The 12927-nt window shown below is 42.2% G+C and overlaps 1 protein-coding gene across 1 annotated transcript; it reads right to left on the bottom strand.

The window, feature by feature from the left end:
* Positions 1-11664: 11664 nt before the first annotated feature.
* LOC132349049 (probable ribosome biogenesis protein RLP24) lies at positions 11665-12290 on the bottom strand. Its single transcript, XM_059897155.1, has one exon. It carries the CDS (start codon positions 12241-12243, stop codon positions 11758-11760), a length of 486 nt encoding a protein of 161 aa, XP_059753138.1. The 5' UTR covers positions 12244-12290; the 3' UTR covers positions 11665-11757.
* Positions 12291-12927: the final 637 nt, after the last annotated feature.

Here is a 12927-nt window from a genome sequence, read left to right on the forward strand (position 1 = left end):
ACAAAGGGGGACAAAAGCAATACAGTATTTCACGATTAAAATATTATAAAAATAAACGATATGGAAGTTTTGTAGATATCACAGGTGGCTGCTTCAGGCTTGTGATAAGATTTCCGGGCTTCCCTGGTGGCGCAGTGGTTAAGAATCCGCCTGCCAATGGAGGGGACACGGTTAGAACCCTGGTCCGGGAAGATCCCACATGCCGCGGAGCAACTAAGCCCATGCACAACTACTGAGCCTGTGCTCTAGAGCCTGCAAACCACAACTACTGAAGCCCGCGTGCCTAGAGCCCGTGCTCCGCAACAAGAGAAGCCACCGCAATGAGAAGCCTGCGCACCGCAGCGAAGAGTAACCCCCGCTCGCTGCAGCTAGAGAAAGCCGGCTCGCAGCAACGAAGACCCAATGCAGCTAAAAAAAAAAAAAAAAAAAAAGAATAAATAAAATAAATTAATTAAAAAAATATTTTACAGATTTCCAATGATGACATCATATATGGTTTCCAAAAGTGCTCTATTTAAAGCCTGAGACATCTTAAATATGATGTGCTCTGGATACCCTCCTGAATGATTCAAAATATTGCTCTAGATATACACGCGTTGGAATAAAATTGTTGCATGAAATGTGAGAGTGGGGGAAACAGTATTCTTAATCAGTATATTATTTTCTATAACAGGTGAAACTACATGAAAATTAAATATTGTAAGAAAAAGAGAGAGAGAGAGACCTAAGAAGCATTGCGACCGAGTGTACTGTGTGGTCCTAGTTGGCGTCTTGTTGGAACAAACCGAAAAGACATTTTTGAGATAACTGGGGAAATCGAACACAGATTGGGTATTAGGTGATACTACAAAATTGTTGATTTTGAAGGATGTCATAATAGTCATTATGACTATATCATAATGAAGGATGTCATTATGATTATATTATCCACCAAAAAGCCTTATTTATTAGAGACATAAACTGTAGTGAAAGAAGCCAAACACAAAAGGTCACATATTGTATGAAATATCCAGAAAAGTAAACCCAAAGAGACAGACAGCTGATTAGTGGTTGCCAGGGGCCGGGGGTAGGAGTGACTGCATAATGGCTGTATGGGTTTCTTTGAGGCTGAAGAAAATGTTTTGAAACTAGACAGAGGGGGTGATTGTACAACATCGTGAATATACTTAATGTCACTAAATTGTATACACTTTAAATGGTTAATCTTACATGAATTTTACCTCAATTTTTTTTTTCGGCCACACCACACGACTTGTGGGATCTTAGTTCCCTGACCAGGGATTGAACCCGGGCCCTCGGCAGTGAGAGAGTGGAGTCCTAACCACTGGACTGCCAGGGAATTCCCCCTTCCTCAATTTTTAAAAGAGAAAAAAAATAATATGGGAGAGATGAACAGAGTGGACATAAAGAAAACAAGGTTGGCCAGGCATTGATAATTACTGAAGCTGGTAATGGGTACTTGGGGTTTCACTATACTACTCTCTTGATGTGTATATATGTTTAAAATGTTCTGTAACAGAAAGGTGTGTGTATTTGTGTGTGTGTGTGTGTGTGTGTGTGTGTGTGTTTAAGAGGACGGTTCTAGTGATAATAAAGACACTGGTGTCAAAGATTCAGGAAAAGATTTGAAATAAATAGTTTCATGAAATCAGAAAGTGGAAAATCCAATATTTGCAAATTAATACATTGTTATATATAACATGCATTTTTAAAAATGAGCATATATCTAAATTAATAACTTACATTTTTTTAACACCTTTATTGGAGTATAATTGCTTTACAATGGTGTGTTAGTTTCTGCTTTATAGCAAAGTGAATCAGCTATACATATACATATATCCCCATATCTCTTCCCTCTTGCATCTCCCTCCCTCCCACCCTCCCTATCCCACCCCTCTAGGTGGTCACAAAGCACCGAGCTGATCTCCCTGTGCTATGCGGCTGCTTCCCACTAGCTAGCTATTTTACATTCGGTAGTGTATATATGTCCATGCCACCCTCTCACTTTGTCCCAGCTTACCCTTCCCCCTCCCCGTGTCCTCAAGTCCATTCTCTAGTAGGTCTGCGTCTTTATTCCTGTCCTGCACCTAGGTTCTTCATGACCATACATTTTATAAATAGTACAAATATAATATTATAAATAGTCATCATTCTCCCTAAAAGTTTATATATTCAAGTTGGGAAGAAGACCCTTTATTTTAGACTTCTTCAGAAGGAGCTTTGTCTTTGTGGTCTTTTTATATTCTAGCATTTAAGGCATATTTCTGTGATGAACAAGAAGTTCCCGTAATTAGAAAGGCATCCTCATTCCTGGAGCAGAACTATGTCCCAATGCTTCAGCAGACCCTGGGTGACACGAGACCGGCCACTTCACTTGGCTCCAAGTCCTCGCCCATCAACCACCTCACTTTACCAACTCAGTTTCCGTGTTGAATAATTCTGATGGTCCATCCACAGAAACGTTAAGTCCAGACCTTCCCCAACAAAGTCTCATTATTTTCATTAAACCCCCCAAATGAGATTTACCTAGAGCCTGCTTTACCCATACTGGGACCCAGGTCCCCTCATATTATTCATCTGTCATTTCTGTGTGTCCCCAAGGGGCTGCTTCTCATGGACTCGAGGTGAATTTGTCAGTTTCTTCCCCTCTGGCCTTCTGACCACATCTGTCCCTTGTGAGATAACCATGCCCTGGGTGCACACCTTTTCTGACGGTGATCTCCTCGGCTCTCATCTCTCTTGACTTCCAGAGAGGGCACCAATTTTCCTTTGACACCATATAATCCCTTAATTCCCCACAGAGCCGCTGTAATCAGACTATAACATCTGACGAAAGTATATTGGACGTTAATGGATAATAATCCATAGCAGAGTCTGCAAACTTGTTTTTGTAAAGGGCCAAATAATAAATATTTTAGACATTGTGGGCCACATACAGTCTCTGTCACCTATTCTTTTTGATTGTTTGTTTGTTTTTTTGCTTTGACAGCCCTTGAAACATACAAAACCCAGTCTTAACTCCGTGAGCTGCACACGATGGGCTGGGGTGGATTTGGCTCACAAGCCCAACATCTGCTGACCCTGGTGCACACCCTCCCAGCTGAGTCTTGGGAGGGGCTGCAGCGGGAGTCCACGGGTGCCAATCCCCCCACAGGACCCCTTCCAGCACTGCTCTTGCCCCACTCCCAGCCTCAGCTCTCGCAGGAGTCGGTTTCTGGAGAGATTGTTTGTGTTAGTGAGGATTCTCAGAGAAACAGAACCATTAGGGTGGATACCTAGAGCTAGAGCTTACAGAAATAGAGACAGAGATTTATTTGAAGGAATTGGCTCATGTGATTATGGTTGACAACAAGTCCAAAATCTGTAGGGCAAGATGACAGGCTGGAAATTCAGGCTGATGTCACAGGGTCGAGTCCAAATTCCACAGGGCAGCTGACTTGGAGGCTCAGGGAGGATGTTTAGTTACAGTCTGGAGGAGGAGAATTGCTTCTTTTCGGGAACCCTCAGGCTTTGCTTTTAAGGCCTTCAACTGATTGGATGAGGCCCACCACATTATAAAGAGTGATCTGCTTCATTCAACGTCTACTGATTCAAATGTTAATCACATCTAAAAAGTACCTCCGGAGCCACATCTAGACTGGTGTTCAACCAACACCCGGGCATCTTAGCCTAGCCAGCTTGATGCATCAAATGAACCATCCCTTTGCCTGTGCCTCAGAACACATGTTCAATGGGCCTGAGGCCAGGAGAGAGAGAGAGAGAGACCTTTGCTTTCCTGCAGTCCAGTCGGAGCCCTGCCCCGTTCTCACCACCCCCCCACTTCCCCACCCCGCCATTTATTGTCCAAGGACTGGCCTCTTTCCAGGATAACTTAAAGTGAAATTTCTACTTCTTCCAGGGAAACAAAACTCCCACCCACACTTCCTTAGTACTGAGTCAACATGATGGGACCCAAATTCTAGTTCCAACTCTGCTGCTAACCCACTGTGGGACCTGGTTTTCACCAGCTCCAGACCTCCTGCTGAACCCAATACACAGAAGAACCCTGGGGAACAAAGTAGACGTTCAACAGATATTTGTTACGTTGTCTTAGCTTTAGGAAGCCTTATCTGATCAGAAAATAGCTTTATTTCCCCAGGCTAGCCTTCCCTCCCCTTTTGCCCCTCAGCTTTGTGTCTCAGTGCCCATGTTTTGGCCCAAAGAACAGTATTCAGTTGTTTGCAGCTTGGGCCCAAACTGACAAGTTAGTCTCCCTTCCTAGTAAGGAGAACTTATCACTGACAAATGTCACCACCTGCCAGAAACGGCAAGCGTTCTATCTAACCCTCGAAACAGTTCCAGGTACTTTCACCTTCAAGCATCTTTGCCACAAGCATTCTTGCCAGACATTTTCACCACGTAGCTAATTGGCTGTAACGCATTTTTGCCGTGAAAGATAAAATAACTGGTTGACACTTTGGTTTGACAGTTTGGTTTCAACTGGTTGAAACGTGTTAGCATTTCTTCCAGTTAGTGATGGGACTGATGGCTTTTTCGAGCTGACGATTGACAGTGATTGGCCCCAAGAGCTGGTTTCTTATTTTGAAACACACTACATTGGAGGAGAAAGAGGCTGAGAGCCTCAAAGGTGTGGAGTTGAACCCACATTTCCCATAGAACTTTGGAATATCTATTAACAGACATGCGACAACATGCCAAGAACACAAACAACAGTGTAAGAGGCTTTCCCAGCACAATACAGAGCTCAGTTACAAATATACATCCTGGTATTTGGAAACTGATAACTCTCTTGAAAGAAGAAATTGTAGCAAAAAGAAAAATAGTAAGATGAGGAGATGAATCAACAAACAGAAAAATGTATGATGCTGTGAACGAAAGAATTCAAAGACAGGGGCTTAGGTACAATCCACAAAATAGAACCAGTTATTTGTGCAGTATTGCCACGAATCTACACATATGTTCAGTCTACTCAAATATTTTGTATTTTGCAATAAAGTCTTTTTAATTTTGTTATTCAGTTTTTATGTTTCAGGGTGTTCTTTTTAATGTCCCTCTTTTTTTTGTTGTTACTTTGCCTTTTACAGCAAACTTGTCTTATGGCCAATTAGTTACGTGGCAAAAAAATGTTTGCAGCAAAAATGCTTGTGGCAAAGATGTCTACAGCAAAGAGCTTAGAGTGAAAATACCGGACACGGGATTTACCTATTCTGGATGTTTCACGTAAATGGAATCATACAATAGGTGGCCTTTAGTGACTGGTTTCCTTCACTTAACATATTTTTTTCAAGGTTTATTAACATTGTAGCATGTATATCAGTACTTTGTTCCTTTTTATGGCTGAATAATATTCTATTTATGGATAGACCACATTTGTTTATCCATTCATCAGTTGATAAACATTCGGTGTCCTCACTTTTTGGCTACTGTGAGTAATGCTGCTATGAACATCCTGGTGAAAGTTTTTGTGTGGACATGTTTTCACTTTCCTTGGGTTGATAAATACAGGTTTTTTTTAATATATCTTTATTGGAGTATAATTGCTTTACAGTGTTGTGTTAGTTTCTGCTGTACAACAAAGTGAATCAACTATATGTATACATATATCCCCATATGCCCTCCCTCTTGAGCCTCCCTCCCACCCTCCCTATCCCACCCCTCTAGGTCGTCACAAAGCACCAAGCTGATCTCCCTGTGCTATGCAGCACCTTCTCACTGGCTATCTATTTTACATTTGGTAGTATATATAAGTCAACGCTACTCTCTCACTACGTCCCAGCCTCCCCTTCCCCAGCTGTGTCCTCAAGTCCACTCTCTACGTCTGCGTCTTTATTCCTGCCCTGCCACTAAGTTCATCAGTACCATTTTTCTAGATTCCATATATATGCGTTAGCATACGTTATTTGTTTTCCTCTTTCTGACTTACTTCACTCTGTATGACAGACTCTAGGTCCATCCACCTCACTACAAATAACTACAAATTTCGTTCCTTTTTATGGCTGAATAATGATAAATACAATTTTAAATTTCAGCATAACAGTGCATGCAGCTATATCATACTGTACTGTAAACACACAACCCTCTTACTGACACTGAAGTTCATTTTTTGATTCTTTTTGCCATTACAAATAATGCTGTGGTGAATAATTTTGTACGTGAAGCCTTGCTGATATTTTGGGTTATTTTCTGTGTGAAAGCTATTCACAAAATGGATTGTATTTAGAGGAGGGTGAACAGGATGGAGATTGAGGTTTGAATCCATGCAATGTAATAACTTCAGGGTATGGGGCACTTTACATTTTATGAAACACTTAACTCTTCCTCCCTTTTGCAGATACATGAAAAAGTGGGGATATTTAACCTGAAAACAGGAGACTTAGGGGGTCGTAATCACCACCTGTTAATCTCCAAATGGCACCATTTGAAACAGAAGAGACTAATTTCATATGATTCCGAAGAACAAGCTCTGCTCACTATTGGTCAAGCCTGCTGGGATTGAATGTTTTCTCCTAGCCCTTCCATATAGAGGGCAGCCTTTGAATAGCCTGGTGCTTCTGCCTGAGACTCAGAGGGGACTTCCTGTGAAATACAGATGGGTTTTATCCGTGAAAAGGAATTCTCAACTCTTTAGCAAGAACGAGATTCATCTAAATTTAGGCTGTCAGCAGAGTTGACGTTTACCACAGAGCTGACTTCCTGAGGGAAGGGAACTTTTTGTTCTGGGGAGTTGTCAAGTGATTGAGATAGGAGTGTGTGCACGTGTGCGTGTGTTGAGAGATTCAGCTGCAGGTGGAAAGGAGGCAAAGGAAGTTGGGTTACAATGTGTAGAAGAAGTTGTGGTTGGGACACAGTGAGACTGAGTTTGTTTCTCGGGAAGGCACGTTGACCTAGGCTGGCGGTTGCCAGCGTCTCAGAAAGGGATCCAGGTCAACGTGTGTTCGTGTCAGTGAAGGTAACACTGAGAAATATGAACGTCTTGTCAGCACTGGGCCATGAGAATGGAAGACTATTTGCCCTAAAGTTGCTCGTGTTTGCCGAAAGAAGATGATTTTTTAAATTTTTATTTATTTATTTATTTTATCTTTGGCTGGGTTGGGTCTCCGTTGCTGCGCGCGGGCTTTCTCCGGTTGTGGCAAGCAGGGGCTACTCTTCGTTGTGGTGCGCGAGTTTCTCATTGAGGTGGCTTCTCTTGTTGCGGAGCACAGGCTCTACGCGCACAGGCTTCAGTAGTTGCGGCGCGCAGGCTCAGTAGTTGTGGTGCACGGGCTTAGTTGCTCCACAGCATGTGGGGTCTTCCTGGACCAGGGCTCGAACCCGTATCCCCTGCATTGGCAGGCGGATTCTTACCCACTGTGCCACCAGGGAAGTCCCAAGAAGATGATGTTTTATTTCATTTTATAATTAAATAATGTTTTAATAAGCCGTTTCTAAAATCCTCCTGGCAAAAGTTCCCTACATTGGATTGGGGGAAACTCCTTGACTTCCAGGCCTCCCTCCACCCCAATATTCGCCAACATGCAATGATGGAACAGGAAAGGTTAACCATAGTAAACACTCCCACTCAGACAGGGGAAAGATGGAAGGCCGCTTACCTGGGACTGGGGAAAATTCCTTGACTGGGTCTTGATTCTGTCTCTGGAAGTGTCTCCCTAGTCCATCGCTCCCTGTAGCTCTTGGATTCACTCTTTAAGAAGCTCTGTCTACACCATTACACCCAGCGGCCATATCTGAAGTAGACATTGGACCATAAGTTCTCCATGGGGGCTGAGTAACTTTCTCAGTTTGCTTCCTTCCTGTAGAATGTTGGAGGGTCCAAGGATGATTTCAAGTACTGAAATAGTCACTCTTTCTTTTAGTTCAGATTAATGGTTCTTTTGATGCTACAGCTTTCTCAAAAATTTAGTTGGTTTCATGAATATTTGTCAGATACAACCGAGTTAAACCAACTCATGCTACCAAATTTCTCATTTCTTTATCCAAAGCCAAAAATTCATTAGCTAAATCATCTTCCTTCCCGGTTAGCTCAGGTGATAGTTTTGACAAAGGTTTTGCCACTGTGAAACATGGACTGCCATTTTTTCCCAATCTCTAATGGCCCCAAAGACAATGCCACTTATTTTTAGATTTTCATACTTCCAGGTACCAATTCTTGTATAGGTCAGTATTCACTATAATGTTACAATAACCACCCACAAATCTCAGTAGTTTACCAAAAGAAGTAAAGGCTATTTCTTGCTCACTTTACATGTTATTCTATGGTCAGCCCCAGCTATGTTCCATGTCCCAGGCTGCAAGAGCAGCTCTTATCTGGAACAAACCAGCCTCATGGCAGAGAAAAAGTACAAAGAGCAATGGTGGAAGCATGCAGTAGAAGGATACCTCTACTCACATGGTTCATTAGCTACTTTCAATAAATGCTCCTAAATGACTTTAGGAGTACGGGGGGAATAATCTTCTCTAGGGAAGAACAGTGAATATTTGGAACAATAATACCATCTACCACAGGGCCAATGAACAGAACCCTCTTTTTTAATTTAATTTTTATTTTATATTGGGGTATAGTTGATTTACAATATTGTGTTAGTTTCAGATGTACAACAAAGTGGTTCAGTTATACATATACATATATCCATTCTTTTTCAGGTTCCTTTCCCGTATACGTTATTACAGAATATTGAGTAGAGTTCCCTGTGCTATACAGTAGGTCCTTGTTGATTATCTATTTCATATATAGTAGTGTGTATATGTTAATCCCAACCTCCTAATTTATCCCTCCCCTCTCTCCTCTCCCCTTTGGTAACCAGAAGTTTGTTTTTGAAGTCTGTGGGTCTGTTTCTGTTTTGTAAGTAACAGAACCCTCTTTTTACCTGAGTTCTAAACTAAGACATAAGACAAAGGAGGCAACATACAGACAATCAAAATGACTCTTTTATTGCTAATATAGGCTAGATCGGAGGATGGCAGCTTGGTATAAGAGCCAAAATGGGATCCCTGATATACAAGCCCAGAGTTAAAAACCTTTCTGCCCAATCGACGTTTTGCTGGATAGGGCAGGCCTGTAGGGGGAACCCGTTCCTGGAAGCCAACAGAAAATATACTCCAAGGGAAGGAAGCAGCTCATAAGCAAAGGTGAAGAGGGTGGGAGGTGAGGGGAGACACCTGATTTCTCCTTCCAAACTTTCCAGGCCAGTAAGTTATTCCAACTTCTCTGGAACAGAGTAAGCAGACAGAAAGAGGAAGGCCAGGAGTGTATTGCCAACAAACTCCCACCACATGGAAGGAAACATCCGGAGTGGGGAAGAAACACTTACAAAGTAGGTAACATGTCAGTAAAGACCAGTAACTTGCTCAAGTCCCAAGCGGGCAGCTGAGTGTCACCCAGCTCCAGGGGAGGGAGGGATCGATTTCTAGTTAAGAGAGATCAGACTGTGCTTCATGGAGAGGAATTTGCCAATTGGGTAGAAAGGTTAAGATATGAGGAACATTTTCTGCCTGCCTTCATGTATCCAAATTTGTATCTGCTGATTTCATATAAATCTTCTCTTTGTGTTTGATGAGCATAAATTTTTTTAAAAATAGCTTTATCTTTTTAAAATATTTAATTTATTTATTTGGTTGCGCCAGGACTTAGTTGCAGCATGCGGGCTCCTTAGTTGCGACACGCATGTGGGATCTATTTCCCTGATGTGGGATGGAACCCAGGCCCCCTGCACTGGGAGCGCAGAGTCTTAACCACTGCGCCACCAGGGAAGTTCTGAGGATATACGGTTTTAAACCTTCCTCCCGGTCCACTCCCCAGGATGGCCATTCAAGAAACCATAGAATCAGTGAAAATTGGTTGATTCTGAATAAAAACAGCTTTATTGGGACTTATTAGGCCTATTTTACAGGCCCAGAGGGGCTGAAATGGTGCCTGAAACCCAGATCGTAGGAGGCAGGTCTGGGATGTAAGCCCTGGTCTTCTGATTCCCATGCTGTGTTCCTTCCCCTGCCTCACCCTGCCTGTCTCCCCCGATGAGGGGGCTTGAATGTCTCAGTGCACGTGTGCCACTCCCCAATCCCCAGGGGATGGCTGCCTGCTGATGCAAGTATAGGATCCCAAGCCAGTGCCAGGCTGACCCACGCAGGGGCCCCGAAGAGGGGTCTTTGCCTTTCACCAGGCTGTGATTCCTTCCAGGCAGCAAAGCAGACACCGTGGAGGCAAGACATCACGGACGTGCAATTCCAGGATTTACTGCCAGCAGCGGCAGCCCAGGAGCAGGCCAGAGTCACAAACTCTTCTCAAAATTCTCCCCAAATCTGCCCCAAAACGGAGCTAAGAGACTATATGTGAATCGTGATCCCTCTGGATTCTTGTTGCCACCTCTGACCCATCCCCGTTGCCATGGCAACCGGAGGGGGATTCTCCTGGGTTTGTTTTGTGTGTGTGTATGGATTCTCCCTTCATTCTTGGCTTTCCTCACTCTTTTTGACAAAAGAATGCAAACCAGGCCATCCTTCTGCTTCCTTTCTCTCCCTACTTTGCTTCTCTTTCCAAGGTCTGAATCTCCCTAAAAGATCAGATTGACCTCTGTCACCTCCCCCAGCATACTCACTTACATCTTTTAATTCCTCCAGCCAGTGGGTGCCTTTGCCATCTCCTGTAAACAGGCTCTCTCTCGGATTTCTCCTTTAGGTTCCTACCTCCCGACAGTGAGGAGTTTGTTTTTTTTTTTTTTTTTTATATAACCTTAAAACTTGTAATTTATTCTAAATTTTGTCCTAAGGAAAAGAAAAACTGAGTTACTTAATAACTCTTAACATACTTACTCGTAAGTAATGTAAAAATAAGAAAACATGAAGTATAAAGTATACATTTCTCTTTAAATGTATCTCCTACTTCTTAGTATGTGTGAGCAAACTTCATACCTTTTGTTTAGTACTTTTAAACAATAAATACGTAGGCACTTACTTACTTCAGAAACAATTTTATGTGTAAATAATCTATAATGTGTTACCCATACGTCCAATTTTCCACAAACAATTAGGAGTTTTTAAAAAGAAAACCACACAAAAAATTTTAATAGGTACTGGACCCCTAGAAAAATAAAGCTTATTCTACTAGGAATCTCAACTTAGAAGTGAGTATTCTCCAAAGTAGAAATTATATAGTGCCATTTCAGGAACAGACTATTCAACTCACCCCCAACATCCACAAATGCCTATCATAATAGTTAAAACCAGGTCAAAATGGTCCAACATAATTAGGCTTCAATATATTAGACCATTATGTTCTTCTAAGAAGCTTATAAACCAAAACCAGAAGTACTAAAATCAAAAGAAATTACTAGAGGTTAATTATCATACAGACTGTTTGTTAGTTCCTTGCTGTATCCCTTCTAGAAAAGGAATATTACTGCAATGAAAATTTTATTTTATATATTACTCGTCATGAATTTGTCATTAATTATTACATAAATGCTGCCTAGTGCCATTAACCAAATGGCATGACCATTTTATGTCCACAATTCACTTCTGTATTTACAAGCATAATTTTCATGACTTATAAAAGTGTATTTCTCAGGGAAGGCTTAACATTGAGATGCAATCTAGCATCCATATTCTGCTGTTCTGCAGATAGCAATGTAGGAAGGAAGTACTTTAATCCCCTTTCATATGAGTGACCTTATATGAAAAAAAAAATCAATAATTTACAAGTTCTATGTCTCCAAAGGAGATTTCCAGATGCACTTATAGAAATGGTTACAGACAGTAAGAGTTCTAAGAAACATCTTCCATGTCCACATCCTGTTGTAATTTCTGTACCATTCTGTCTTCCAGCTGCTTTCCTGCAAGAGGGGCCCGGATAAGATGGATGTTTCGCTTCACTTCTTTAATGTCCTGAACTTTCTGTAGTTCTTTATTTTTCTTCAACCTGTTCATTATAAATTTAGCCTGGCGTTTCTGTTTGATCTCTTCAACTCTCTTCATTGCATCAATGGTTTTATTCCATAGCTCTCGCTGGTATCTGACAGGTTCATTTCTACGTTTTTCAAATTCAAATGAATTATCCACTGTGAGCTCTTTACCAGCTGCTTTCCGGAATGCTTTAGTCCACCTGACCTTGCGAGGATTGCGCTTCTTTTTGAAGTTTTTATGACACTTGGATTTACAGAATCTGAACACCTTGCAATCGTTGCGAACGAACATCATGCCGTGGCCTGGGTAAATAGGCCCCGAACAGAAGTAACACTTCTCAATCCGCATGTTGAACGCTCGTGGGGACGCCCCGGCCAACCGCCGCACTTAAGAGCCAGTGAGGAGTTTATACTTCACTTCCGGTGGTGAGGAAGTCGCAGGTGGGATTTGAGCCCTATCTGTTTTGGGAGGAGATTGATCTGGCACTAATGGAGGGTCAATAATCACAGCTACAATTTATTGGCCACTTGCTTTGTCATGTGTCTTACATATATTACTTCTAATGTTTTGAGGGAAGCTTTATTGTACCCATTTTACAGATGAGAAAGTTAAAGAGGATTAAGCCAGGTCCCTAGCTCATGAGTGGCAAAACCAGGATTCAACCCCACTTCTATTTGGCTCCAGCATCTGTGTCCTTCCTGTGTCCTCTCCAGAGGGGAAGCTCCTGGGGAAAATGGAGACCTAACTGAGGACAGCACAGTGGGAATCTAGTGCATGTGGAGGGGGCAAGATGTAAGTCCTCGGGAATGTAGTCTGGGTTGGCTGGTGATCCTCAGGAGGGACACATAGGGGAGGGGAGTAACTCCAGTAAATTATTTTTGGATAGCACTTTATAAAACACTTCCACAAATATTAACTTGTTTGTTGCTCTTCACAGATTTGGGAAGTAAATCCTATTATCCCCTTAAATTCAGGTATTCTGATTCAAAAGCTGATGCGTGTATTCCCACCTTCTCACCCTCCCACCCACTA

The sequence above is a fragment of the Balaenoptera ricei genome, chromosome 15 (genome assembly GCF_028023285.1).
Source record: "Balaenoptera ricei isolate mBalRic1 chromosome 15, mBalRic1.hap2, whole genome shotgun sequence".
NCBI lineage: Eukaryota > Metazoa > Chordata > Mammalia > Artiodactyla > Balaenopteridae > Balaenoptera > Balaenoptera ricei.

Coding starts and splice junctions, on each gene's coding strand:
- LOC132349049 (XM_059897155.1), bottom strand. CDS start 12,243: ATGCGGATTGAGAAGTGTTACTTCTGTTCGGGGCCTATTTACCCAGGC.